We start from the raw sequence: 27,238 nt of genomic DNA, 5'->3' as shown, positions 1-27,238 counted from the left end.
CTGCTGGTGAGGAGGGGGCAGTGGGGGAGGCGGGGCTGGGGCGACAGCACACGTGCCATAGGTTCACCATCATTGGTTTAGAGCAGGGGTAGGCAACCTCGGCTCTTTTATGACTCATGGACTTCAACTCCCAGAATTCCTGAGTCAGCTGTGCTGACTCAGGAATTTTGGGAGTTGAAGTCCATGAGTCATAAAAGAGCCGAGGTTGCCTACCCCTGGTTTAGAGGGTTGAGAGTGAGAACTGACTACAGATGTGGTCTTACAACCTTAATTGTCGAGAGCCAGAAAATGTAGTTAAGCTCTGCAAATGTTAAAAAAAAAATGACCCAGAATTTCTAGGTGTAGTGAAGTGGCTCCATAATGTTAATCTGCTTTTGCTAAATATTGCCAAAGAATTTCACCCCCACAGAGCGCGTTTCCTCGTCTCTTTCAGTGTGACTTCTTCTGAGAAAGTGGATAAAGCACAGCGCTACGCTGACTTCACCCTCCTTTCCGTCCCCTACCCAGGTAAGTGGGAGCAATACATTATAAACTTGGGGCAGTCGCAAAATAATTGACTTTGGTACCTGTTAGATAAATTGGGAATAGAAGATGCTTCAGGGACTCGAGGTGAAAGACTCTAAGATGCTAAGTACTGTACACGTAGTCTTTGACTTATGACCAGAGCTGAACCCAAAATTTCTAATTGTTAAGTGAGACATTTGTTAAGTGAGTTTTGCTCCATTTTACGACCTTTCTTACCACAGTTGTTAAGTGAAGCACTGCAGTTGATAAGCTAGTAACCCGGTTGTTAGGTGCAAGCTGGCTCCCCCGCATTGACTTTGCTTCTCCGATCACGTGACCCTGGGACACAGCAACCAGTCATAAATATGAACCAGCTGCCAAGCATTTGAATTTTGACCACATGATCATGGGGAGGTTGCAAAGGTCGTAACTGTGAAAAATGGTCATAAGTCACATTTTTCAGTGTCATTTTAACTTTGAACGGTCACTTAAGTGAACTGTTGTAAATCGAGGACTACCTGTATAGTTTTTAATCTTCTTGTGAAACTATATTCTAGGGTCTCTTTTTTTTTAAAGTTTTTTTAGCCCCACCTTTATTATTTAACACAAGGCAGCAAACATACTCTTTCTTCCTCCTATTTTCCCCACAACAACCCTGTGAGGTTAGCTGGACTGAGACAAAGTGACCGGCCCCAAAGTCACCCAGCCAGCTTTTATGCAACTTAATTTTAAGATTAGTTGCAACTTTTCACCTGGCTGGAGAGCTCTTTTTGTTTATTTCTGAAAGCAGCTCCCCCAAATTAAAGATTCCTCCATCAAAGATAAGGTGTAGAACAATGTTTGTTTTAAGAGGTGGGGCGTGGTTTGCCTTTTCTGCCCCATCTCTTTCGGAAGCCTGTTCAACATCTCATTAGACATTAATGAGGTTGAAAATTGGTGTAGCGGGCAAGGATAATATACAGCTGGAGGATTTAGCTTGGTTTTTAGCGCTATGCCGAACATGGCTTTCCCCTTTCCTCTTGGCTCTTTCCAAAGCTTATCTCACTGCAGTGAATCACAGTCCAAGGAGCCAAGCATTGCCAGGAAATTCTGGCTAAGAAATACTGACCTGGAAAGTCCTTACCCGTTGTGAGATGTTCCTTGCGAGGTGTCACGGGGGAATAATGAGCACATAAACACTCGTCGTCTTTTAATGGACGAGAGCCCACAGAGAGAGTATTCCAATTAAAGTTACATCAAGCCGTGGATGAAGTTCCCTTCCAGAGCCTGGTTTTGAAAATTACCAAGTAACTAGGTTGGAGGGTTTTGGGTTGTTGTTTTTTAAACAATGACAATTCTGCCCCCCCCCCGTTTGAATCAATTTAGGCACTACCCAGGTCTTTGCATGTACGATGGACAATCAGAATGGCACAACTCTGTAAACCTTTGCATTTAATATAATCCAAACCTGTTTCTTCCTAGGTCTACCTAGCCATTGTCGTATCTGACTATATAGCTCTACTTTTATGTTATAATGTAACACAAAACTTGCTCGGCATTGTGGGAGAAAGCCAAGACCCCCATGCTTATGCCTCTCTGTTCAGAAGCGTTACAGGTAGTCCCCGACTTACGTTCCTAACAGGATCTAGAATACTCATTGTAAGTCATGATGGTCATACGTTGAGGCACCCGGATCTGATTTTACCATGGTTGTTGAGGATTTCCCCAGAATGTCTCTCTGAGCAATCAGCTCTACATCAGAATTCCAGAGTACCAATTACAGGGGGCATTAATAGCCGGTGAATGGCAGGTTGATCTCTGAAATAAGCTATGGAGGAAAAATAAGCTGCTGAAGCTTTTGGCTAACTCAGTCTCCTGCTTACCAGCTGTGTTTGATTCCAGCTGAGAATTCTTCATCACGGCTTGCTTGCCTGCCTGCCTTGCTGCAAGAGGTGCTGTCGTTCAGGTCGGGCTGATGGTGGTTCTAACACAGTGCCTTTCAAACTTGGCAGCTTCAGGTTATGTGGATTCCAACTCCCAGAATTCCACAGTCAGCATGGTGGCAGAGGAATTCTGGGAGTTGCAGTCCAGACGTCTTAAAAGTTGCCAAGTTGGAAAAGCCCCTGCCTTAATACTTAATAAGAGTCGATCTGCGGCTCTTAACGCTGTTTATTCTGGGATTCCTTAGGAGGAGCTTCTTTACCTCTGCTTGCAAGGAGTTTTTACGTTCCTTCCATTTTTCTTTCTCTCCGTGCCCTTTTTTTTCTTCTTGCACAGGCTGCGAATTTTTCAAGGAGTACAAAGAACGTGATTACACAGCAGAGGGACTGGTATTTAACTGGAAGCAGGTATGGACCAGGCAGCAAAACCGACTCACTCGAATGCTGTTTGAATGGGATGTATCTAAACTAGAACTCTGTAAGAACAGCTCGTAATCAACGTCCTGCCTTGTTGGAAGAAAACAACCAAAGGAACCACGGCTGGGCCAGCAACATGTAGATCACACATGTCAAACACAAGGCCCGGGGGCCGGATCCAGCCCGCGAAGTGGTTTCATGTGGCCCGCGAAGCCATCCTGGAAACAGTGAGGGAACGGCCCCCACTGCCTTGGCCCTGGCCCAGAGACCCTCCTTCTGCCAGAGACCCTCAGATCTGTCCCACTCCTGCCCAGGCCCCCATAGGCACCCTTGATGCGAACGATGTAGAGCTGGCCACGCCCACCCAGCAGGCTATACGCACTCTAGCCACGCCCACCCAGTAGGCCACGCCCACCCTGGCCACACCCACCCGGCCCCTTGAGGGCAACTGCAATGCTGATGCGGCCCTCAATGAAATTGAGTTTGACACCCCTGATGTAGATGCTAGCTCAGGTGGATAGGAAAACTGTGTTTGTCACCTGAATTGACTCAGTTGCTCTTGTCTATTGTTATAAGGTTAGCCCTGCGTGAACCCAAGAGGCCTCTAGAAGGCTTTCAGCTGCACTTACGGGCCATGTGTAGTTTTCTGGACATCTCTTCTGAGATGTTAGCAGTTGTTGATACAACTTTTGAAAGTCACATCCATTCTCTCAACTTTGAAATACAAAAGAAGAACTTGAATGGAATCTTTAGAACAGACCAGACCTGAGGTGTTTAAACCTCATCCCTCCCAAGCATGAAATAACCCTGAAATCTCTGATGCGGCACCACCAGTTTTGCATCGTCATCCCTTCCACAACAATCTTTAGCCTCTCCAAAACATACCAAATGCAACTCTGTTTAGCCTCTTTTGTTGTAAGCAGTGTCTTATCAGGTTGCTGCTCATCCCACTCCTGTATTTGCTGCCAGCAGAAGACTAGAGATTTTCAACCTTTTCCTGCTTCTTCTTTTCCTCCTCCATCCTCCTCCATCATCATCATCATCATCACCATCAGGCGTTTCCCACTGAAAAATTCTTTTGAAACCATATAACCACCCATAGGATTTCTCCTCCTTGCCTATGAAGGAGAAAAGTGGGCAATGCCATTGCTTGCAAGTAGGGAACATAGCACAGGCAAAGCATTTTTTCTGTCAACACCACAGACATGCAAGAAATTGTTGGATGGCCATCCCTTGTTTAGGTGACCAGAACAGTCAGTGCCAAGAAGAATCCCTGGAGAGAATGGAAGATAACTTAGTCACTGAGGAACATGGCAAGACAATTATAGTTCTGCTATGCTGTATTTATAGGTTACTTATATGTAAGGGTGTAGTAGGTCTATACACATGTTGTATATAGGATGTTTAAGTGTGTGTTATGTATGTGTGCAGTTTGAGAGCAAGTAACTCAATTTCATTTTCAATGTGTGCCGTTGTGCCCACAGTAAAAAAAAAATGACAATAAAGGTTATCTATCTGTCTAAGGCAGAACTAAGATTCCAACAGAGTTGGGAGGAAGTTTCGTGGCAATACCTTTGCCGTAAAACATGCATAGATCTTGACTGAAAGAGTTGGATTTCCCTGACTGGTATATAATTTTGTATTACAGGAGCCATACAAAAGCAAATTATACCCTCCTGTTTCCAATATTTTCTAAACCCAGCTTTGTCACACCATCTGGTTATTGAAAGAGTGAATATTCCCATTTATTTGCAGGATTATGTAGATGCTCCCTTAAGTATCCCAGTCTCTCTTACCAAGCCTTTGAACATCGATTGGAGTGAATATCAGGTAAGAAGGGAGAAGAGGGCATCTTTATGAAATTCCATTTCTTGCAGTAACAAACTGTAGGGCTGTTCCTCGGGTTGGGGTTTGCGGTGACTTTCTACCTTGCAGTCCAGGATTCATTGGATGTGAAAGTCTGGATCACTGGTCAGCAACCGCGGCTCTTTCAGCCTTCTCCTGCGGCTCCCAGTCGTCCTCCGCCATTTGCAGAGAAAGAGAGAGAGACAAAGAGAGGCACTTGCGCTTCCCTTCTCTCTCTCTCTATGTCTGTCTCTCTCTCTCTCTCTCTCTCTGTGTGTGTAAAAAGAGAGTGGCCTCACACTGTTCTCCAACAAGCTGACAAGCTTATTGGGTGGGGCTCCTGCCTTTGCTGCGTCTCCGCAGGAAGCAGGAAGCAGCAGAAAGCAGAAGCGCTCTCTCTCTCTCTCTCTCTCTCTCACACACACACACACACACACACACTCACACTCTCACATTGAGTGGACTGGCAGACCAAGGGCAGGAAAGAGCCAGTCCAATAAGAATGTGTGTTGCTTGTCGGAGAACAGCGTGAAGCCAGCTTTCCAGGTGAGCAGAAGAGAGAACTCATGCACAGCAGCCTCTTATTTCTTTTTAATTAGACCCTTCAATCAAGTTTCCCCCCCCCCTTGCGCGTGCATATATGCATGCACGAGTTTTGCGGCTTCCAGTGTTTACTTTTCTATAGGGAACGGGTCCAAGTGGCTCTTTTGAGTGTTTAAGGTTGCCGACCCCTGGTCTGGATTAATGCTAGATTAATCCACATTTTGGGTTGCTCTAGATAGCAACGTGGGTGGCATATAAATTTAATAAATAAGTTGTGTGAGTTCGTCCTTTATCCTTGGCTTGTTAATTTTTCGGACAGTTTTGTAAAGCCTTATGCATTTATTTTGCTATACCTTTCTTGCTCTCTCTGAATCCGAGAACAATTTATTTTGGCTGGCTGAGGAATTCTGGGAATTGAAGTCCACAAGTCATAAAAGTGCCACGTTTGAAGACCCCTGTCCTAAAGGGATCAGTAAATACAGGTAGTCCTTGACTTTATGACTACAATCAGGCCGTATGTCTTTATGGTCATAAGTTGAGGCGCCACACGACTGGAAGTTATTTTATGACCAGTTCTGTGGTAATTATTAAGTGAATACTGCACCTTGTTCAACAGTCATAAGTATGAATCCATTCAAGTGGGTCTTTTTGGCAGAGAAACTAGTAAAATAAATAATTGTGAATCACGGTCCTGTGACCACAGAATGCCACGATTGGTCATAAAAGTGGCCGGTTGCCAAGCACCTGAAGTGTGGTCATATGACTGAAGGGTAGCCATTTACGATAGCCGGGGGTTCCTTTAGGGGCTGTTGTAAATCTGAACAGTCGTTAAGTGTTCAGCTGTAGGCCAAGGACTACCTGTATAATGAGGGATGCAGAGGTGATGTATTAATCCATATCTGGAAGGAGAGCAGTTCCACCACCCTTTATCTTCTCCCTAGAAACAGGACTCAAAACTTTGGCCCAGGTCATACTTTGAGTTTTCTGGACCATTTTCAGGAAGCCTTGCTCAATATTGATGCTGTAATGATGGTAAATCATGGTTTAAACAGAAGAATCTATCCTTGCAAATTCGTATGATTTTTTTTTCCCCTAGCCATCTGTGGACTTCGGATTCCTCTCAGAATTCTGCTAACCCCACTTTCTTTCTGTGGCATTTCAACTAAAATAACAAAACTTTTCATTCTCTCTAATTCCCTCTCATCTTTGATGGAACTTCTCATTCTACGTTTGCTCTTACCATTTCCACGCCTCCGTCCTAAGATGGGATGTTTTTAACCATCCTTCTCCGCCATCTCCCTAAACACACAAAGCTTTGCCGCCAGAGATCTCCAAGCGACACAAGCTTTATTTGTACCCTGGTCCTTCTTTATTGTCACCGTGTCAAAAGGCTAACTTGGCTTGAAAATAATCGTGCTTACAGTTACTTCCAGACTTTGCGGGAAGTCTGTAGCCACGTGAAAAGAAAAACCAATCTTACAAGGAAAGCCTTCCCTTAAAACTTACATAATTTGCCAAGTGAGTAAATGGTCGTCAGTGCCTGTTGGGTCCAACTCTAGAGACAGTGGCAATTGTGCCGTAGCAGCAGATGCTGCATTATTTACTTGCACCCCAAAGGATCCCGTATCAATGTATCTTTCTCACGTTCTGAAAATTACAATAGGAATCTACCACAGCATCGGTGCAGGAAAGTCAGAGGGGGAAGTGGTAACTTTGCTAGATTTTTTAGCACTTAGGGATGCCTTTTGGATGGAGCAGCAATCTTGTGCTGGGCAAAAAGTGTGTGTGTGTGTGTGTGTGTCTTCACATCCTGTTGTTGAGGAGGTGGCGGTTAGGTTCATGTGCTTTTCTAGAAGTTATTTTAGCAGTTTCCAACCGGGATCGGTTGACTTAATATTGCTTAAAGAGAGCAAGAGCTCTACATGGGGCTGCCCTTGATGATGAAGCTTCACCTGGTACAGAATGTGCACCCACCCCCCATCCCTGAGAACAGCACATGTTATACCTCTACTCTGTGATCTCCACTGGCTGCCAGTCTGCTTCCAGGTCCAATTCAAGGTGCTGATTTTGACCTTGAGAGCCCTTCACGGCATGGAGCCAGGCTATTGGAGGGACCACCTCTCCCTCAATATCTGCCTGTCCCATCAGTTCCACTAGAATGGGCATAGCCTGTTAGGGAACTACCTTGGGCAGGTCCTAGGAGGATGGGTCTTCCCTGCCCTGCCACCTGCCTTGTGGAAGAATGAGGAGTGAGGTTAGTTTCCTCTCTGCTGATTTTCCAGAAGTCTCTCAGAACCTGGCTAGGCCAGCAGGCCTGAGGGTCCCAGGGAACCGTTGGGATCTTGAGGAGGCTCCATTATTGCTGTTAACACCTGCTCTCTCTCTTAACAGTGGCTGTTTTTATGCCTTTACTGTGGATGGCTTGTTGTACACTGCCCAGAGCCACTTTCTGTGAGATGAGCAGCTATATAAATTTGACATAAAAACTAATTAATTGTCGGCTCCTCGGTGATCTCTGAGCTTGGTTGTTTTCTTGCTCACAGAGCGCAAACTCTACTCCCTTCTAGCACTGATCAGGTTACCTAGTTGGGTAATGAAACGTCTGCAAGCTAACAGCCAAGCCCAAAGAACACCAGGGACCCCACAGTTCAACACTGAGCTACAACTATTCCCTTCAATTGGTAAACTAATTGAATGAATGAATGAATGAATGTTCTTTGCTGATACAGTTTCTCAAAATCACCTGCCCGGTCTTGAAAAGGAAATGAGGAAGTTCTGGAATTTAAAAGCAGTGCCTTTGGTAACAACATTTAGTCAGTTGTGTTTCCTGATCAAAAATAATGTTAAATAAGTACAGGTCATCCTCGAGTTACGATCCCAATTGAGCCCAACATTGCTTAGCTGAGTTTGCCCCATTTTACGATTTATTCTTGTCCCAGTTGTTAAGTGAATCGTTGCATTTGTTAAGTTAGGAAAGTGAACCCAGCTTCCCCCATTGACTTTGCTGGCCAGAAGGTCACAAATGACCCCAGGACACAGCGACCGTCATAAAGATGAGGCTGTTGCTAAGCATCTGAATTTTAATTATGTGACCATGTGGATGCCGCAACGGTCATAAGTGCTGGAAAAAAAATAGGTCCCTTTTCTCAGTGCCGTTGTAACTTTGAACGGTCACTGCTGTAAGTCGAGGACTGCTGTATTTTTAAAATTATTTAAGGTGTAGCGCCCAACATCTGTAGGATGTGCTCTCTCGTAGTGCTGAGAATGCTGAGATGACGAAGCAGTAGCCTTTCACTTGATGCTGATGCCCGGCAGTTTCATCTCTATTCTGCTAAGCATAGCTGACCACTGGGGTTGGTGTTTTTAAAAAAGAAATTCCTCCTTGCCAGTGAGAATGTTGTAGCAGCATGTCACTCATCTTCTTTCAATTCCTCAGCAGCCAGGTGGTGCTAACACAGTTGTAGGAACAGGAGTGGGGGTGGAGAGAGAGTTAAGCTGCCTTGTGATATATTTGTTCTGAAAAAAACCAGCAAATAGCTGTGATTCGGGCTAAATTGGGACGGAATATTCTTTACTTAGCTGTGCAGATCTTTCACTTGAGTTTTGGAAGCGAAGACAGGATAGAATTGACGGGAAATTAAAGGCCAGAAGCAAACTTGGGTTTAGTCCAGAGCATCCTCGGAGGGATGTCTGCATCCCAACACTGATCTTGCCCTTAAAAACAAAATAAAACCGCTAGTACCATATTTTCCGGCGTATAAGACGACTGGGCGTATAAGACGACCCCCTACATTTCCTGTTAAATTATAGGGTTTGGGCTATACTCGCCGTATAAGACTACCCCTCTTCCAACGCACACCAAATAAAAATTAAAAAACAGTTGCCAGCCCCTCACATTTCCAACCGTGTGGTGTCCTTTGAGGGCTATTTGGTGAATTTTAAATAGCTATTATAAGAGTAGAAGCTTTGCCTAATGCTGGCCAGGGTACTTCTAACTGCCATGATGGTGAAGGGAGAACAGCAAGGTATAAAGACCTCAACAAAAATTGAATCCGGCCCTGAAAAAGAGCATTGATGCAACATGAAAATAAGTAGCCGAGTTATTTTAGGACCGGGGATTATGTTGGAATAAATGTTCTGCATAGTCCAAACAGAGCAGCTTTTGCAGTCAGTTCTGGGACAGGATACCGGAAACCATCCAGTGTTGCTGAACTACAATTCCCAGCAGTCTTGGTCGCTATGATTAATGGTATTGGAAAGATACAGGTAGTCCTTGGCTTATGGTCACAACTGAGCCCGGATTTTATGTAGCTAAGTGAGTTTTGCCCCATTTGACGCCCTCTCTTGCCACGGTAGTTAAGTGAGTCACTGCAGTTGTTAAATTAGTCACACGGCTATTAAGTGAATCCGGCTTCCTCCATTGCAGGGGTCCTCAACCTTGGCAACTTTAAGACTTGTGGACTTTAGCTCCCAGCAAAGCTGGCTGAGGAATTCTGGGAGTTGAAGTCCACAAGTCTTAAAGTTGCCAAGTGTTGAGGACCCCTGCCCCATTGACTTTGCTTTTTGATCGCAAATTTTAATTTTATTTTTTTATTTTAATCCCATTTATATCCCGCCCTTCTCCGAAGACTCAGGGCGGCTTACAATCTAAGCACAAATCAAATGTGCTTAGCAATAGCCTTCATTCTATGTATATGCCTGCTTATTAGGGCTTTCTCCCCCCCCCCAAGCGGCATTATTACAAAGTCAGCTTATTGCCCCCAACAATCTGGGTCCTCAATTTTACCTACCTCGGAAGGATGGAAGGCTGAGTCAACCTTGAGCCTGGTGGGACGCGAACCTGCACTAATTGCAGGCAGCTGGTGTTACTTAAGGAGGCATCAGCCCACTGCTCCACCAAGGCTCTTGGTGATCACATGACCTGGGATGCTGCAGCTGTCATAAATACACTTACCGAGCACCTGAATTTTGATCATATGGCAATTGTAGGTGCAAGAACCAGTCCCAAGTCACCTTTTTCAGTGCCGTTGTGACTTTGAACAGCCACTGAACGACTGGTTTGTAAGTCGAGGACCACCTTGCCTCATAACCCTTTCTTGACACTTTATTCTCTTTGTCGAAAGCACGTCCCATGTTCATTTCCTGGCTCTTGCAGTTCTTGATCTACTTCTGTGGTGTAATATATGAAACAATGGGGTGAGGTCATGCGTGAAAGTAACAAAAAAGGATAAAAAAAATACGCTGCCCGTAGACCAAAAGTTCTCTTCTTGCCATCTCCAACTTTGTGGTGCTAGAATTGCGAGTAGGTAGTAGCAGGGAAAGGGTGAGGGCTTGGGGGGGGGGGTCATTCTAAAAGAAAACCATTGTGTAATGTCCCTTTAATTGCAGCACATGGAAAATAGGTTGTTCCTGGTGCAAGGAGGTAAAACTCATCTTTTACCGGGGCCTCCCTTTTACCAGCATACGTGTCCTATTTTTGCTGTGCAGCTTCCCCATTTTGGGGGTTTTTGCTGAAGTGGGTCAGGACCCAGCAGGATATTCACAGACTCTAATCAATCTTTCAGAAAGTGCTTTGTTATTGAGCCGTGGAGTGATTTTTGTAGCCGTCTTGCACTGCGCTCTGTAATTCTCTGGGACCTCATTCTCCCGAACAATTGAGTAATGAGTCAGATACGGAAACTCTGCTCCCTTCTCCTCTTCTCCATTTTTTCCACATATGGGGGTGTTTTTTCCCCTCCCCTCCCCCTTCATTTTTTGAAGATTCCGTGCTTCTACAACCCTCCTCTCCGCCCAAAATAACCCAGACCCAGTAAATTTCAGTTCAGATATTCTGTTTAGAATAAAGTGCTATATGGCGCAGAATGAAACTGAAGAGATTTGAATTGGGGTCCTGCTGAGATACAAAAGAATTTCCTTGGTATTTTGACAACTGTGAATATAGCAAGTGTCTAATACATTTCAACCTATCCCCCGTTATCTCAGAAGCAATTTTAGGAATTATCTTTATTTACTTGTTGTATTTATATAACTGCCCACCTCACAAATATGACTCTGGGTGGCGTACAACAAAAAAATAGCCATAAAGAAACACACATTGAAATATGCCATAACAAAAACACCCATATTGTTAAGCACTACTAAAAGAGAGTGTAGCGTACCCCAGTGCAGCAATTTTCCAGATCCCCGAAATCCCCTAGTCGGTTGACACAACCATATTTTGAGGTACAGTGGTTCGGAGAGGCGCAGTGAGTACAAAAAAACGATGAGTTACCAAGCAGTTTTTTCCCCCGTCAGGAATAACGTAGTGAGTCACAAGGCAGCCGACACCGACAAGTTCTAGCTTGTGCGTTGAGTACCAAACAAACATTTTTTTTGTGTCAGAATGCGTTGAGTACCACATTCGGTGAGCTTCAAAGCAGTTGAGTACCAAGGAACCACTGTACTTCTGGAAGGATGTCAAGGACAGGGCCAGTCTTACCTCAGAGGGAACGATGTTCCACAGGGTGTGCGCCACAGCAGGAAAAGCCCATCTCTTGTGTCCCGCTAGCTGTAGTTCCCTATAAGACAGGACACACAACATCCTCTGCTGATGGCTCTGCAACACATTCACCTCTGCTGTTTGTTTGTTTGTTTTTTTCTCCGCCTTTATTGTTTTTTTACAAATGACTCACGGCACTGAACGTACCCAGCACACCTTCCTCCTGTTTTCCCCAGGACAACAACCCTGTGAGGCTGCAAGAGAGGGACTGGCTCAAAGTCACCCAGCTGGCTATATTGGGAAGTGAGTGATAGGAGAAGCACCGTGCACAAGTGAGATGTGTTTAAGCTGCAAGCGTGACAGACATATTCAAGCTAGGAGCCTAGATCAGTGATGGCGAACCTAGGGCATGAGTGCCAGAGGCGGCACTCAGAGCCCTCTCTGTGGGCACAGCTGCCGCCACCGCCAGCAGCTTGCGCAGGTCCATTAGGCCACCACCAGAGCCCAGAGTGGCAGCCCCGCCCTGCACAAAGGAGGCGAAGCAACCGGCTAGCAAGCTCGAGTAGAGGTGGTAGAGCATGGCCTCTGTTTTCGGGGGCCGATAGTGTCAGGCAGCAGCCACCCCTGCCTCGCCTTGCCTTGCCCCACAGCAATGGCATCCCCACCTTACCCTCGGCCTCACCCTGCAGGATGAGCCTCCTGCCCCACCCACCAGAGACCCCCTGGATCTCCCCCAATCCTGCCCAGCCCTCATAGGCATCCCCTCCACGAGCAACATCAAGGTGGCCATGCCCACCCTGGCCACGCCCACCCAGTCTGCCATACCACCGCAGCCACGCCCACCCAGTGGGCCACGCCCCCCCATCCCCCCCCGAGGGCACCACAATGCTTATGCGGCCCTGGCACTTGGCGATAAATAAGTGGGTTTTGGGTTGCGGTTTGGGTATTCGGTCTCTAAAAGGTTTGCCATCACTGTCCTAGATGGTCTTGAATAAGGAGAAGAGTAGGCCAGAAACCCCTATAGAGAGTGGGATTGATGAAGAAGGGTATAGGAGAGACTAAGAAGACGCGAAGATCATTTATGGCCAGTAGATCTTTCCCAAATCTCTCTCAGTTTCTCAGACTTCAGTAAAATCGGGTTTTCTTTACGCTAAGGGTTATTGAGATTTTTTCAAAAAGCAGTATTCTGAATCAAGCTCGTTGTGGTAGTGACTTGAACACAAGCCATGCGGACAGTAATCCTGTTACTGTCTTTTGACCTTAAAGTACCGTCCAGACTTCACCTGACCACACCTTCTCTGCTGTAACCTTCTTCTACACGCAAAATAAAGGTATTTCAGATGAACCAGGTGCTTTATGAGTTCACTGTCTGGAAAGGGCCGTTAATTGTGACTACATTCGCTTAAACAGACCAGTGCAAGTGTCTTAACAAGGAATTAAATCACTAGCACAACGAGCTTGATCCAGAATAAGCAGACCTCATGCCTTTTGAACTTCAACCCCTGTGGATAATTAAACCCACACAGATCCTGATAATACTTTATCAGGAAGTAGCCTTTCTCCCATAATTTTCATTAGGACCTAACGAGTGCGCAGCCCTTATTGATTATGGATGTAGGTGGGTTGTTGGTTTTTTTGGCAAATCTGTTCTGGATGCTTACAAAGAGAAAAGATGCCCTTAAAATCTAGAAGCGCAGGAGCAAGGAAGCCAGTGTGGTTTTGTTTTGTTTTGTTTTGTTTTGTTTTGTTTTGTTTTGTTTTGTTTTGTTTTGTTTTGTTTTGTTTTGTTTTTGGTGAAGGGGTTGGACCAGAAATCCTCCCTTGGAAAATTTGGGCTAGTCACTCTCTCTCAGACCAATCTAATTCTCGGGGATGTTGTTGAGAAAAATAAGTCTTGCACTTAGATAGGAACGCCTGCCAAGGGAAAATATTAAATACCACGAAATCCTAGTACCCCTTAAAAAGGGAAAGATAGAATTTGTGAAAGCGGTGTTGTGGAAGTTGAGATATTGCTAGAGAGAGCCAAGGTGTACAAAAAAAACCAACAACAATTAGCTTAGCGGGGGATGGATTTAGCCGCCCTAAATGTTTTTGAGACCAATTCTCGAATGGGGTTAGATGTGTCTTCCAATGGATTCCTATTTTTTCATGTTTTCTATTTTCTCTCTCTCTCTCTCTCTCTCCTTCTCCCATTCTCCTCTCCCCAACCCAGAACTGGGATCTTGTACAGCAGACACAGAACTATCTGAAGCTTCTGATCTCCATTATCAATAGTGACGGTGAGGGTTTTTTGTTTTTCTTCTTCTTCTGGTGAATTTGTGATTGGTGGGATTTTTGTGAGTGACTTGTAATGTTTGGTGATCGTTAACAAAATAATCAAGGAGATATAATTAGGCAAAAATTGGGAAATCAACTGTGAAACTAACAGATTTAATTTATTAGTGGGTTTCTCTGCCACGTGATTTGAGCTGTATATCGGCACGTGGCCCCTTCTCTTTGTTTCTGTCATTCTAAAAGACTCTTATCATCTTGCATCATTTTTCTACAGGATTCTGTGTGGTTAACTGAACCTGCAGGAAAACTCTGACTTTGTTTTTGCTGCTGTTTGAGGTCTCTGTCCCCAAAATAAGTGCCAGAGAGATCCTTTACTTACTATTTATGCTACACAGATCAGGGCAGCAGTATCTATTCTGTTTTAAAAAAAAGAATTAACATTTGGCTTATAGGAAGCCCTTGACTTAAACCCGCAACAGGGACCACAGTCTGCGTTGCTAATCAGATGTGGTCATTAAATGAGTTATGCCTGATTTTATGATCCCTCTCTGCCACAGTCGTTAAGTGAATCAGTGTGGTCGTTGAGGGAATCCAGCTTCTCTCATTGACTTTGCTTGTTGGAAGGTGGGTGGGAAGGTTCCAAATGGAGGCCACGTGACTTCGGGATGCTGCAACCTTCGTAAATGTGTCAAAAGTGCCTGAATTTTGACTACATGACACTACAGTGGTCATGAGTGTGAAGATCGGTTGTCAGTAATTTTTTTCAGCACCGTTCGAAGTTCGAGTGTCGCTAAATGAATGGTTGTAAGTCAAGACGTATCTGTGTATAAAAAAAATAAGAGATATTTGTCTGGCTGAGGAATTCTGGGAGTTGAAGTCCACAAGTCCTAAAAGTTGCCAAGGTTGGACACACACACACACACACACCGCATCGACCGCTTTGTTCAGTGATCGATTCAGTCAGTCTTTCGGGCTCAAGTATTGATTGATTGATAAGCTCATTTCCAAAAAAAAAAAAATCCACAAAAAACGGGAAGGAAAGAATATGGCATTTGGGCATAGTGTCTTAAAATCTTTTAAAACAGCATCTTAAAATGCTTCCGTTGGCTTACTGAAATGCAGAAAAGTTTAATTCTTGGGGAGAATCTGGTAGGTTTGGGTTTTGGAGAGGAAGGGTAGAAAGGAATTCCGAAAAACCGCAGGAGGCGCTAACGGCTGAACCTAAGGTGAAGAAGGACACGCGGCGGTGGTTTTGCGTGTGATGCACTGGAAGATCCCCCCGCAGGCCTTGGCTGCTCCCTATTCACTTCCAGATGGGAAGAGGACGCCGGATGTTCTGCTTAAATGCAAAGGGCAAGCGCCCTTTGCACGCTTTCACGCGGTCGATACGGCAGCCAGCCTTCCCCCTGGAAGGCGATTTCTAATATTCCCCTTTTTCTCTCGTCCTCCGACCTGCCGCAGCTCTTATCTCCTCTGTCTGGCAGGATGTAGAGAAGGCTGTGTCTTGTGCAGCTGGCCTAGCATATGCCGCGTGGATCCCCCGGAGACCGCTGGAGGCCCGGGGACAGTGGGAGGCTTTTCATCCAGAAGGCCATACAAGTAACTCAAGCTTTTTCCCTCCGCTGTTGCTTTCCCTTCCTGCCGGCTTTGCACAGACGATGGCGGGCTCCTGGTTCATTGTATATCCGGGTGGGACAGGACACCGCTTTTCATCTCTCTCCTGCGTCTCTCCCTCTGGGCTGTGAGTACCGATAAGCGCATTCCTGTATCCTGTAGCCAGCGTGAACGGCCTAGCCCAGATTTGGCGGGAGGGTGGGTGGTGGCGAAAGCGGAGGGCTTATTGGCCTTCTAATATGGTTGGTGAGTTCAAGGCCACTACGGTTTTCTGGGGTGCCTTTTAAAAATGCCTGACTCCGCTGGGTAAGAAAATGCAGGATTGTTACGTAAGAGGCAGGGGCTTATGGTAACTTGGGGTTAATTGGGGGCCTGGAGAGCTCAAATTCTACCCTTGCCCATCTTCATTTCTCCGAACGGAAGCCGCTATTTTATTTGCATCCTGCAGAACCAATGAACCAATTGGGCTCACCCAAACGAAATTTGCACGAATCTTTTCCCATTTGCATAATTTAGCTTTTGCGTGTTGGGTAAAAAAAAAATCACCCAAAGAAGCCTGAAATGTTGAGTCAAGAGGCCATCCTGAGGACTGAGGAAAAAAGGATGAAAAAATGTAGGAAAAGAGCTTCTTGATGCTACCGCTTTGGATCTATCTAAAAAAATAAAATAAACTTCAAGCTTCTTTTTGAAATAAAACTTTAAACTCAGGAAGTCCCAGGGTTGACTGTATGCTGCTGTGCCGTTTCTTGAAGAAGGCGCAGCAGCGCTAGAGAGACTATAAGAGATGGCTTCTTAAATGGGGTTTGTTTGTTTGTTTGTTTGTTAAGAAACCTTCCTGGTACACAAAAGATCCTCAGTCATTTTGGTGTTTTGATGTATACATAGGGAAGTGCAGAGCAGGGAATCGTTATAATGTTTACTGTATTCTCAGTCTTTCTTTCCTTAGGATGGGCTGATCCACACATCCCTGGAACCTGCAGAGATTCTTTACCTGACAGTGGCTTATGATTGGTTCCTCTTTGGGTAGGCATGCTGGGCCAGGCGGTAATGGTGGTGGGAATAGCCTAGGCCAGGGGTAGGCAACCTTGGCTCTTTTTATGACTCGTGGACTTCAACTCCCAGAATTCCTGAGCCAGCCACGCTGAGGGGAAAGGGAGAGGTTTCCAAGCGGAGCCACGCTGGCTGAGGAATTCTGGGAGTTGAAGTCCACGAGTCATAAAAGAGCCAAGGTTGCCTACCCCTGGCCTAGGCATTGAGAAGCCTGATTTATGTGGCATTTTTAGTTGGTTTAAACTGGAGGCTCCCCTGTTTAACTTGCTCTTGATTAATCCTTTTCAAAATCTCTGTCCCCAGGGTTTTTCTGCATTTGTCCTGCAGTCCTTTGGGGTGGGAGCTTGACTCACAGTCCTTGGGGTTGAATTCTACCTGAATTCTAGACATCCTGGTTAGTCTGCATACATGCGGTGGGCCTATCTTCACAACCGTTTGAAGCATGCTTTGTCAATACCAAACTCTCTTCTTCCTCCTACAGGCACATGTTAGTGGATCGGCTCAGCAAAGGAGAGGAAGTAAGTGTCTCTAGAAATAGTGCCATGTAACAGTAGTAGTGTCCATGTCACACTAAAGATGCCTTTTTTTTAGCATTTCCCAATCAGCAGAATAGGGAGAAGCGCAAATATATAAGTTTGATCTGAACCAGAACTGAGTCTGTCTAGTCTAATGAAAAGAGAGACTAGGGCGGTGATGGCGAACCTTTTAGAGACCGAGTGCCCAAACTGCAACCCAAAACCCACTTATTTACCGTTGGGTGCCAGGTGGGCGTGGCCACTTGGATGGGCGTGACTGCGGTGGTAACGGCAGACTGGGTGGGACTAAAAAGTTCAATCAATTAATTCCAACTTTGTGAGATCTTTTTTTTTCTCTGCGAGAAGTTGAAATTGATTGATTGATTGAACCTTTTTTTTTTCACATGGCGGTGGAGGCCTAAAGCGAAAAGGTTTTATAAAACCCAGCTGAAGGCCCTAGGACTGGGGCGACGATGCGTGTGCCCACAGAGAGGGCTCTCTGTGCCACCTGTGGCACACATGCCATAGGTTTGCCACCACAGGACTAGGGAGGTGACACGATAGCATATTCCAATATCTAAGGAGCTGACACAGAGAAGAGGAGATCGACCTCTTTCTCCCAAAGCACCTGAAGGCTGGCCAAGAAATAACAAGATGGAAACTTTATCAAGGAGAGATCCAGCCTTAGAACTAAAGAGAAATTTCCTGGCAGTGAGAACAATTAAATCAATGGAACAGCTTTCCTTCAAAAGGTATGGGTGCTCCAACACTGAAGGTTTTTAAGAGATTGGATGGTAATTTGTCTGAAACGGGATAGGGTCTCCTGCTTGAGTAGGCGGCTGGATTTGGAGACCACCAAGGTCCCTTCCAATTCTGTTATTCCGAATCTGAATCTGAATCTGCACCTGAAGTTAACGGGAGTAAACAATATCTAGGTTCTGGACTGAGGAAGCTGAATCTAAGAACCTCATTAGATCTTACCAAAAAGCCACCGTTGTAGGCCAACCGGATATCTTTAGGAAGTTTCCAAGTGGATCTTAGGAGCAATAGTTCTCCCATTCAGGGAGCATTTAGACAGCCACGTGTTAAAAAATGTTTTGAGATAAGATAAGATAATCTTTATTGTTGGTTGTTTTTTTTTACTGTGGGCACAACGGCACACATCAAAAATGAAATTTAGTGGCCCGCTCTCAAAGTGAAACACATACATGACACACAGCTAAAACATACTATAAGCAACATATGTATAGACCCACACCCCTACATATAGATAACAATAAACTATTAACTACTGTCCATCTTGAATATTTTATGGAAGGAGGAAGCCTGAGAGTTCACAAGGTTAATGCTGTATATGGAATGAAACGATGGTTTGGATTCCTGAAGTGAGCAAACAGCTGGTCTCGGCGGTCTAAAAAGGACCACTTCTGACTCTGGGCTTTGATGCACCCAGAGTTATGTTATGGTCTTTAGCAAGCAATATTTCACGTTATATTGCTTATGGACATGATAAACCCGATTGTTAGCCCATACACCCGATTGTTAGCCCATATACCCTGCATGCAATTATATCTCAGCTTACTAAGCAGGGCACACGCAGAGTGTCTTGTGTAATTTCATGCCACCGCCAGGCTTGTGGTCCCTTCTGTTCCAGTCTTGCAAGTGGGATTAGGGGAGAGAGAAAAACAAACTGCCTCTGGCACAAGTGTCACAGTAGACTTGGCTTGCCCATCTGTGCCCTCTCTAATTTTGCCTTCTGCTGCAGTCATGCTGTTTTTTTATGAGACATTTAACACTTCCCTCCCCCCCCACTTCTTTGCTGTGATTATACTGAGATACACAAGACTGAGCAAGTGAATGTTCTAAAGCAGCCTTCTGTGACCTTGCGACCTCCAGATATATTTGGAATGCAGCCCTGGTAAAATTACCAGCTAGGGTGCCCCCAAGATTCATAGTTTAATTTAGAAGGGCACCAAGTTGAGAAAGTGGCTTAAGCTTGCTCCAGCTTGGAAAAATTGTGAAATCCTGGAAGAATTATATTTCTATAAATCTATGTTTTTTTTTATAGGTCAGAACTTGGCCACCCACTATCGGCATGGCTTCCAAGGAATCCCGTGGATAGCCTGAGCTAATCTTTAGCCATAGGGATTTGGGGATTGTTTGAGTCATGGGTTTCCTTACACACCTCGCCTGATCCTCATAACTTTTAGCCAGTTATTTGGAAACTCAGAAAATCAAGAGTTGGAAAGAGCAATTTCCACAGATCCGTCAAACGGTAGTCTGGCATCTTCTTAAATAGTCGGTTCCACTGTTGATTGGCCTTGCGTGCAGTACCAAGGGCAGGGCAGTGGGAGACTTGAAGGGACGAATAGCGAGACATTTCCATTGGGATTGGTGGGAGTGGCCCCCAGGATCAGTGCTCTGCCAAAATGAAGGAAGCCCTTCTTTAATTGCAGGTAGTCCTCGACTTACAACAGTTCATTTAGTGACCATTCAAAATTAGAGGTAAAGGTAAAGGTTCCCCCACACATGCGTGCTAGTCGTTTCCAACTCTAGGGGCTGGTGCTCATCTCCGTTTCAAAGCCGAAGAGCCAGCGCTTGTCCGAGGACATCTCCGTGGTCATGTGGCCGGCATGACTAGACGCCAAAGGCGCACGGAACGCTGTTACCTTCCCACCGTAGTGGTCCCTATTTTTCTACTTGCATTTTTACGTGCTTTCGAACTGCTAGGTTGGCAGAAGCTGGGACGAGTAACAGGCGCTCACTCTGCTACGCGGCACTCGGGATTCGACCCGCCAAGCTGCCGACCTGATCGACAAGCTCAGTGTCCTAACCCACTGAGCCACCGTGTCCTTCTCAAAATTAGAAAGGCACTGAAAAAAGTGACTTGACGATCGTTTTTCACCCTTATGACCGTTGCAGCATCCCCGTGGTCACGTGATCAAAATTCGGACCCTTGGCAACTGACTTGTATTTGTGACAATTGCAATGTCCCGGAGTCATTTTGTGACCTTCTGACAAGCAAAGTCGATGGGGAAGTCAGATTCACTTAACAGCCCTGTTACTAACCCAGCAACTGCAATGGTTCGCTTAACAACTGTGGCAAGAAAAGTCGTAAAAAAAATGGGACGAAACTGACTTAGCAACTGTCTCACTTAGCGGTAGAAATTTGGGGCTCAATTGTGGAGCCCGTATTGTCACAAGTCGAGAACTACCTGTATACGGCAATTGACCTCTCCTCTCTTTTATTCCCCCCCCCTTTTTTTGGCCTCTAGATTTTCTTTTTCTGCTTCGATTTTCTGAAGCACATAACCTCCGAGGAGTTTTCTGCCGCTAAGCAGCTGAGGTAAGAGCTTGTGTTTGGAGCTGCCGCCACAGAGGTAGGCAAGAAGGACCGAGAATACCGTTGCTGCGCACGTTTCCTTTCTGCTGGAAAATAGAAACCCTGGTGTCCTGGCCCAGTTCATTTTAATTGATTTTGCATTCAGAAACCTGCACAAATGGGGCCATACCGCTTGGTCTAGAGCTATTTCTAGAAGTCCTACATTGGGGAGGAGGGGGGGGGTGGGAGCACGACTTGAGTGCAGTTAATCAACCGGCTGAGTTTAGCATACCAGTTCGTTTTCAATGACACTGCCTGCAGTTAGGCAATCTGATGTCGAAGCTTAAGAATTACTCAGATGGATCACACCAAGGGCCTATTTAATTCAGGATTCCAACTTTCAGATAGCTCACCAAGCAAGTTATCCTCTCATTTCCAGAACCCAGTCACAGCCTTTGACCCGTGAGGTTCCATTTTGAGCTGATAATGGGTTTTATGCTATTGGCCTATAATGCAAGAGGGGACACACATTTTAGACTTAGTGGCCATAATCCGCAGCTAGCACAGTCATTGCTTGGAGACTGTGGGAGCTATAGTTGGAAGATGTTTCCAAATAGTAGGTTGCGTGCCCCAGTTTGGCCTAGTGGTTAAGCACCGGGGTAGAAACCAGGAGGCTGTGAGTTCTAGTCCCACCTTAGGCAGCAAAACCCAGTTTTGAATGGCTTTGGGCCTATCATTCTCTCTCAGTCCAGCTCACCTCACAGGGTCGTCGTCATTCTTGCGGGGAAAAATAGGAGGAGGAAGAATTATTAGCATATCCACTGCCCTGAGTTATTTATAAAAGTACTAAAGGCAGGATTTTTTTTAAAAAAAATCTAAAAGTAATGTTAGCAGTTTCGGGAGATGAATTGGACTTAGTTTAAGATGAAAGTCCTCTCAGGGTGTAATGGGATGGCCTTGAGAGATAAGAAGGTGCCACAGCCAGCAGGATGGCTGTATAAAAGGCAGCTTGGTCTGGAATGTGGGGATGGCAAAAGTCTCAGAAAGGACCTGCTTAGTTTCTTAGGCTGTAAAGGTGATCTACTTTCAGACTTGCAAGGTTTTGTTAATGTAACCCAACAGTAAAGTAGAATTCGTTCATCTGGGTCTGTTTCCTGTCTGGATTACCTCTCAAGATTGAAAACCATCTTGCCAGTCTCAAAATGCATTTCTCCCCCATTACTTTTACCGCCTCAAAAGCTAGGGTGAGTCCTTAAGACTTTTGCCATCTCTACATTCCTCTGTGGGCCAAGCTGTTTTTTATACTTCAGTTTCTCCTGGCTGTGGCACTTTCCCCCCCCCCCATCTTCCAAGGTCATTCCCACATGCATATTACACACCGACTCTGATCCCTTTAAAATGTGAAGAACTGGGAAAGAGCCCATCACTCGTATGCTCTCTCTCTCTCTTCACTTCTTTTGGTGCATATTGACTTGGCCAAATCATTTTTCACCATCTTGTGTTTAATCCAAATAGGAAGTAAATCACTGCTTCAATCTGCAATAGACTTAAGTTAAAGTGGGTAGTTCGTTGCTCAGTGCCTTGTGGAAACCCAGTCTTCTTTCAATGCATTGGATGAACTGGCTCATCCTATTAAACCATAACATAGCTTGCTTGCTTGCTTGCTTGCTTGCTTGCTTGTTGGGATAGAACACAGAAACCCAGATTTGGCAGGTTTTGTAAACCCATCCGTTGAATTACTTGCATGACAGGGAGAAGGTTGGTTCCTCATCTTCTGAGCCATAGTTCAGAAGATCATAGTTCAGAAGATCATGTGAATGCAACTGCTCTAAGCTGGATTTGTAGTGCTATTTCAGGATATGGATCTTCTTGGTGCTTTCTGAGCTTGGTTGTTGAACGTTTCATTACTCAGCTAACTAACAGCATCAATGCAGTTACCCAGCAAATCCCGTCTTCCCTTACGCTGACGTTATTTAGCTGAGTAATAAAAACATCTGTAAGGAATAAAGCAAGCTCTGAGAGCCCCAGGAACCCAGTTGGTCAACCCTGAGCTACAGATGTTCTCTGCTGTAGGCTGTGGAGCTGTTCTGGGTGTGACCTTCCCATTTCCTAACGTCTTTCTTTCTGTCCCAGAAGGAAGAGTCTGCCACCTGGATTCACTCTGGAAGAAATCTGCATGCTAAGTGAGTCTCTGTTTCTATCGTTACACTAGGCCAGTGATGGCGAACCTTTTAGAGACCGAGTGCCCAAACTGCAACCCAAAACCCACTTACATATCGTCAGGTGCCGGGTGGGCGTGGCCCATTGGGTGGGCGTGGCCCATTGGGTGGGCATGGCCCATTGGGTGGGCGTGGCTGCGGTGGTAATGGCAGACTGGGTGGGACTCAGAAGTTCAATCAATCAATTGCAACTTTGCGAGACCTTTTTTTTTCCCGTGAGAAGTTGAAATTTATCGATTGATTGAACTTTTTTTTTTTGCACACAGCGGCAGACACCTAAAGCGAAAAGTTTTTATAAAGCTCAGCTGAAGGCCTAGGACTGGGGCGATGGCAAGCGTGCCCACAGAGAGGGCTCTGCATGCCACCTATGGCACGCGTGCCATAGGTTCGCCACCGTGGCACTAGGCCATTAATCTGAGCTAGGACTCTCTGTCAGCTTTTGGGGTGGTAACTCTTGACTCTTCCAAAGGATTTAGGAAAGTCACGAAGGACACACAGAATTGGTGAAACCAGCTGAGCGCATTTTGGTCCATCAAAATCTAGAGAAGGTAGCTTGCAGCCGATAGTACAGAATATAAAGGTAGAAAGCAGAAGCCACCACACAATGTGCCAGTGGAGAAAGCACCTCTTTGGTGTACCCACGGACCTTCCCTTCCTTCATCATACTCCATCCCGGTGTCCTTCCAGATGTTCTGTTTCTCCCATCAGCCAGTCAGTCTTCTGTGACTTCTAAGCCTACTCAGTCTGAAGCGTGCTATATGTGATCTAGTTTTGAGGCTTCCACTGCTGATCTTCCTATACATGGATGTTACTAGATAACACTGGTACATTTCTCCAAACATCAGGAAAGGAAAGGAAGGTAACCCAGTTGCATTTTCAACAGGGATTTCCACCATGGTCTGCTTCAGCCAGAGGATCATATTTACATCTCGAAGGATCAACGTGTTTGTTGATTCTCTGAGGAGTAGTCAGCTTTTAAACCCCCAGTGTCTTGTTACTTTGTCTGGAGGATGTTACTCTGCTGCAAAATGTGACAACCACCCAGTCTGAGTTCCTAAAGACTACCGTCGTTCACTGCACACACACCATTGTCCCATATCAGTCCCTTTGGAGACATGTGAAGATAATGATAAGCTGCAGGAGCCATACTGGTGTTCTGTACCAGCCTGCTACCGGCCCTGCAGAAAAAGCAGGGACAACCCCTTTTACAAGAAGGCAAGAGGCTGGAATTACGCCTGCCAAATTTATTGCTACAAAAACAAATAGAACAAGACACGAACCAAGAAACAGGAGCTTTTCCAGCGGTCGCCTTCAGCAAACCAGCCCTCCCACGCATTCCCCCTTTTATACAGTTCAGGGCGTGGCTTCTCTCTGCCTCCTTCCGAGGAGCCCCATTGCCTTCCTCTGTTTACTCCTGATTGACTGCCTCCTGCGTCGGGCGTCCTTGAACAGGGCCAGCTGTGGGTCATCTTCATCCACGCTGTCAGGTTCACACAGCTGGGTCTGCGTCGTGACCAGGTGAGAGGGGCCTGGCTGAGGGCTCTCATCAAGCTCTCCAACACCCTCAGCAAGCTCTCCAACACCCTCCTCCTCCTCCTCCTCTGAGTCATCCGACCCAACTGCCGAACCCACAGGCTGACCCTGAATCACAACAACCGGTGACTTCCAATGAGAGGGGAATGGAATAAAGAGTCAGTGTGTCTTCCAGTGTCTCAGAAACACTGATACAAAATAAGAACGACACCGTCCATGCGTCTCTTCGCTCAAAATGTATTTCTTGAACAGTTTTTGTTGTGCAGGACAGAGAGTCGCCCTGCCTTCTGGCCACTAGCTTTCCCAAATCCTGCTTCTATTTTTGCGAGAGGATTGGTAAGAGGCAGAAGGCTGCTGGTCTTACTATAGACCAGACATGTCAAACACAAGGCCCGGGGTCCAGATGCGGCCCGCGAAGTGGTTTCATGCGGCCCGCAAAGCCATCCTGGAAACAGTGAGGGAACGGCCCTGGCCCAGAGACCCTCCTCCTTGGCCCTGGCCTTGGCCCTGGCCCAGAGACCCTCCTCCTGCCAGAGACCCTCAGATCTGTCCCACTCCTGCCCAGGCCCCCATAGGCACCCTTGATGCGAACGATGTAGAGCTGGCCATGCCCACCCAGTAGGCCATACGCACTCTAGCCATGCCCACCCAGTAGGCCACGCCCACCCTGGCCACGCCCACCCGGCCCCCTGAGGGCAACCACAATGCTGATGCGGCCCTCAGTGAAATTGAGTTTGACACCCCTGCTATAGACTCTTCTCAGCCAGCTAGCTACCTTGGTTCTTGCCATCTCCAGCCAGCACCAATTGGCAAATCCTGTCCACTGAACATGACACGGTCTCTTTTCTGGAAAGGCCTTGTGCTCAGTTCTGCAGATGGCACTGCTCAATTTTGAAACTCATCACTTGTCATCTTGACTATCTCCCAACCAGCAATTAAAATAAATAGCGTAGGAGTCCTTTTAATTCTGCTTGCTTTCTTTAAACACTTCTAAAAAAGAGTCTATTTCTGGACAATCCAAATTTAGGATATTGTATATACTCTGGCAAGAGAAGCCAATTTCTATACACACAAACTAGCTATAACCTGATCATGAATATTCTTCTTGGTATAGGGACATAAGTAATGCAAAACACATTGGTTCCCATTTATGTTGTTGAAATGCTACATCTGCATTCCCCCCACCCTACCAAAAAACCCCCCCACAACTCTGATTTTTTTCAGGGTAATTGCTCACCGACCCTTCAAGCTTGCCTCCGAAGTTTAAATCCTGTTTTTTTAAAAAACAAAAACAAACGAAAGACAACCCTTAATTATCCGTTGTATATTTTTGTACTCACTGATGTACTTTCATGTGAAATCTAGTGAAATAACTGTTGTATAGAGGGGACAGAACAGGCTGAATTACAGACAATCATAGATGTGCTGTGTGTTAAAAAAAAACCCTGCACTTAACCCTCTGTGTCTAGTGTAAAACTGTACAGGTAAGTCCCTGTTTAACAACCACTTGTTCAGTGACCATTCAAAGTTACTATCGTGGCGAATGAGTGGAGCTTAACTCCTGCTGGTTCTTGATTTAGCCGCTTGTCTGACTCCAGCAAGTTTTGTTCGATTCCAGTAAACGTCCTTAAACAAGACACAATTTACTATGATCTGCGTGGTCTTGTAAAAGCACTGTTTGGCTGCCGGTGCTGTTGAGAAAAATTAAAGCTGGAATATCTTGGCGATCTATTTCCAGATAACCGCCTGCAGAACTTTAAACTATCTCCAGTCTGCAGTGTGAGCAGTTTCTGTCTGGGATCTGTGAATTCATGCTTCGCTTTTCTCTTTGGAAATGTGTCGGTGAGGGCATCGCCATTCTTCAGGAGGGCGTGGAAGTGATCAACCAGTCCGACTCTGGATGCTTTTGTGTGTTACAGAGCAGAGGGACCGGGGCAGCACCACCAGTCTGAGCAGCGACTTTTCCCTTATGATGGAGAATTCACCCGGAGCCGCAGGGAGCTTCTCTTACGACGCTGTGGAGCTGATGCTAACAGGACCTCAAGCTTCTTGGTCAGCACCGATAGGCAAACTTTCTGCTGTGGGAAATCTGTTATGTCCTGAAGATGAATCGCTCTGTGTACTGGCCGGGAAACAGAATGATGGAACATCCGGGAAGTTTTTCAGCAACCTAATTTAGCAAAGGGAGGTGGGAAGAGAGAATACAGCTTCCCCTCCCCACCTCCCCCCGTGTGGGGTCACTGTTAAATAGTTAAATAGCAACTAAAGAGATGCTGCTAAATAATAACATTGTAGAAGTACCTACATTATTACATATCTTTATTTAGTGGCATATTCTTAATTTGGTGGCATGGGCCCTGGTGGCGCAGTGGTTAAGAGTGCAGTATTACAGGTTAACTTTGCCCATAGTCTGGAGTTCGATCCTGACGGGCTGGAGGTTGACTCGGCCTTCCATCCTTTCCGAGGTCGGTAAAACGAAGACCCAGATGGTTGGGGGCCAACCGGCTGAGACTGCAAACTGCTCGGAGAGTGCTGTAAAGAACTACCGGGCAGTATACAGATCTCAGCGCCACGGCTAAGTTGCTTCCCCATAGCGAAGGGCAGACCCAATATGGCTCCCCGGCATCTCTTCCTACAGCCTGAACCGGTTGTAATGTATGAAAAAAAATTGCTGGCCTGGTTTTGTGCTAGTTTGTGAGAGCAAATTGTGGAAAGAGGAGTGTAAGCTGGTGAAATAATCTTTCCGTCGAGGAAAGGGATTCGGAATCTCTTTCCAAAACAAACCTTCAGGCTGGGCTCATTTGCCTCGCCGCTTTATTTATTTAGTGTGCCCCGTGGGCTCTTCTGAAATGTGAAGCGTGGCTGTTGGCCACCAAAAAGGGGCCACCAAAAAGAAGCCCATTCACAATCTTAAGCGATCGTTCAGTGCTCTTTAAGGGGCCCTTCAGGTTTCAATGAGGAGGAGGAGGCTCCTGTTGGTATGATCCTGAACCTCCCTTCGAGGT

The 27,238-nt window shown here is 45.9% G+C and overlaps 2 protein-coding genes across 10 annotated transcripts in view; one reads left to right on the top strand and one right to left on the bottom strand.

The window, feature by feature from the left end:
* The window catches only part of TADA3 (transcriptional adaptor 3), a 701,258-nt gene that overhangs the window by 416,812 nt on the left and 257,208 nt on the right, over nucleotides 1–27,238 (bottom strand). The window lies entirely within an intron of this gene.
* Nucleotides 1–27,238, top strand: part of MTMR14 (myotubularin related protein 14) — a 102,008-nt gene that overhangs the window by 21,005 nt on the left and 53,765 nt on the right. For 8 of the 9 annotated variants that reach the window (XR_014025438.1, XR_014025439.1, XM_081320097.1 and 5 more), the window contains exons 7-16: nucleotides 434–507; nucleotides 2,761–2,831; nucleotides 4,596–4,670; nucleotides 13,919–13,985; nucleotides 15,636–15,721; nucleotides 16,541–16,617; nucleotides 17,126–17,162; nucleotides 20,435–20,505; nucleotides 22,615–22,664; nucleotides 26,153–26,285. Coding sequence is in view for 7 of the 9 variants with exons in the window: in XM_081320097.1 (XP_081176223.1) it covers nucleotides 434–507; nucleotides 2,761–2,831; nucleotides 4,596–4,670; nucleotides 13,919–13,985; nucleotides 15,636–15,721; nucleotides 16,541–16,617; nucleotides 17,126–17,162; nucleotides 20,435–20,505; nucleotides 22,615–22,664; nucleotides 26,153–26,285 (741 nt within the window). In the remaining 2 variants the exon portion in view is untranslated. The remainder of the gene's footprint in view (nucleotides 1–433; nucleotides 508–2,760; nucleotides 2,832–4,595; nucleotides 4,671–13,918; nucleotides 13,986–15,635; nucleotides 15,722–16,540; nucleotides 16,618–17,125; nucleotides 17,163–20,434; nucleotides 20,506–22,614; nucleotides 22,665–26,152; nucleotides 26,286–27,238) is intronic. The other variant, XM_081320096.1, reaches the window with a different exon arrangement.

The sequence above is a fragment of the Vipera berus genome (assembly GCF_964194415.1).
Source record: "Vipera berus genome assembly, chromosome: 2".
Classification (NCBI taxonomy): domain Eukaryota; kingdom Metazoa; phylum Chordata; class Lepidosauria; order Squamata; family Viperidae; genus Vipera; species Vipera berus.
The sequence above is the reverse complement of the archived record's forward strand: the minus strand, read 5'-3'. Positions and strand labels throughout refer to the sequence as shown.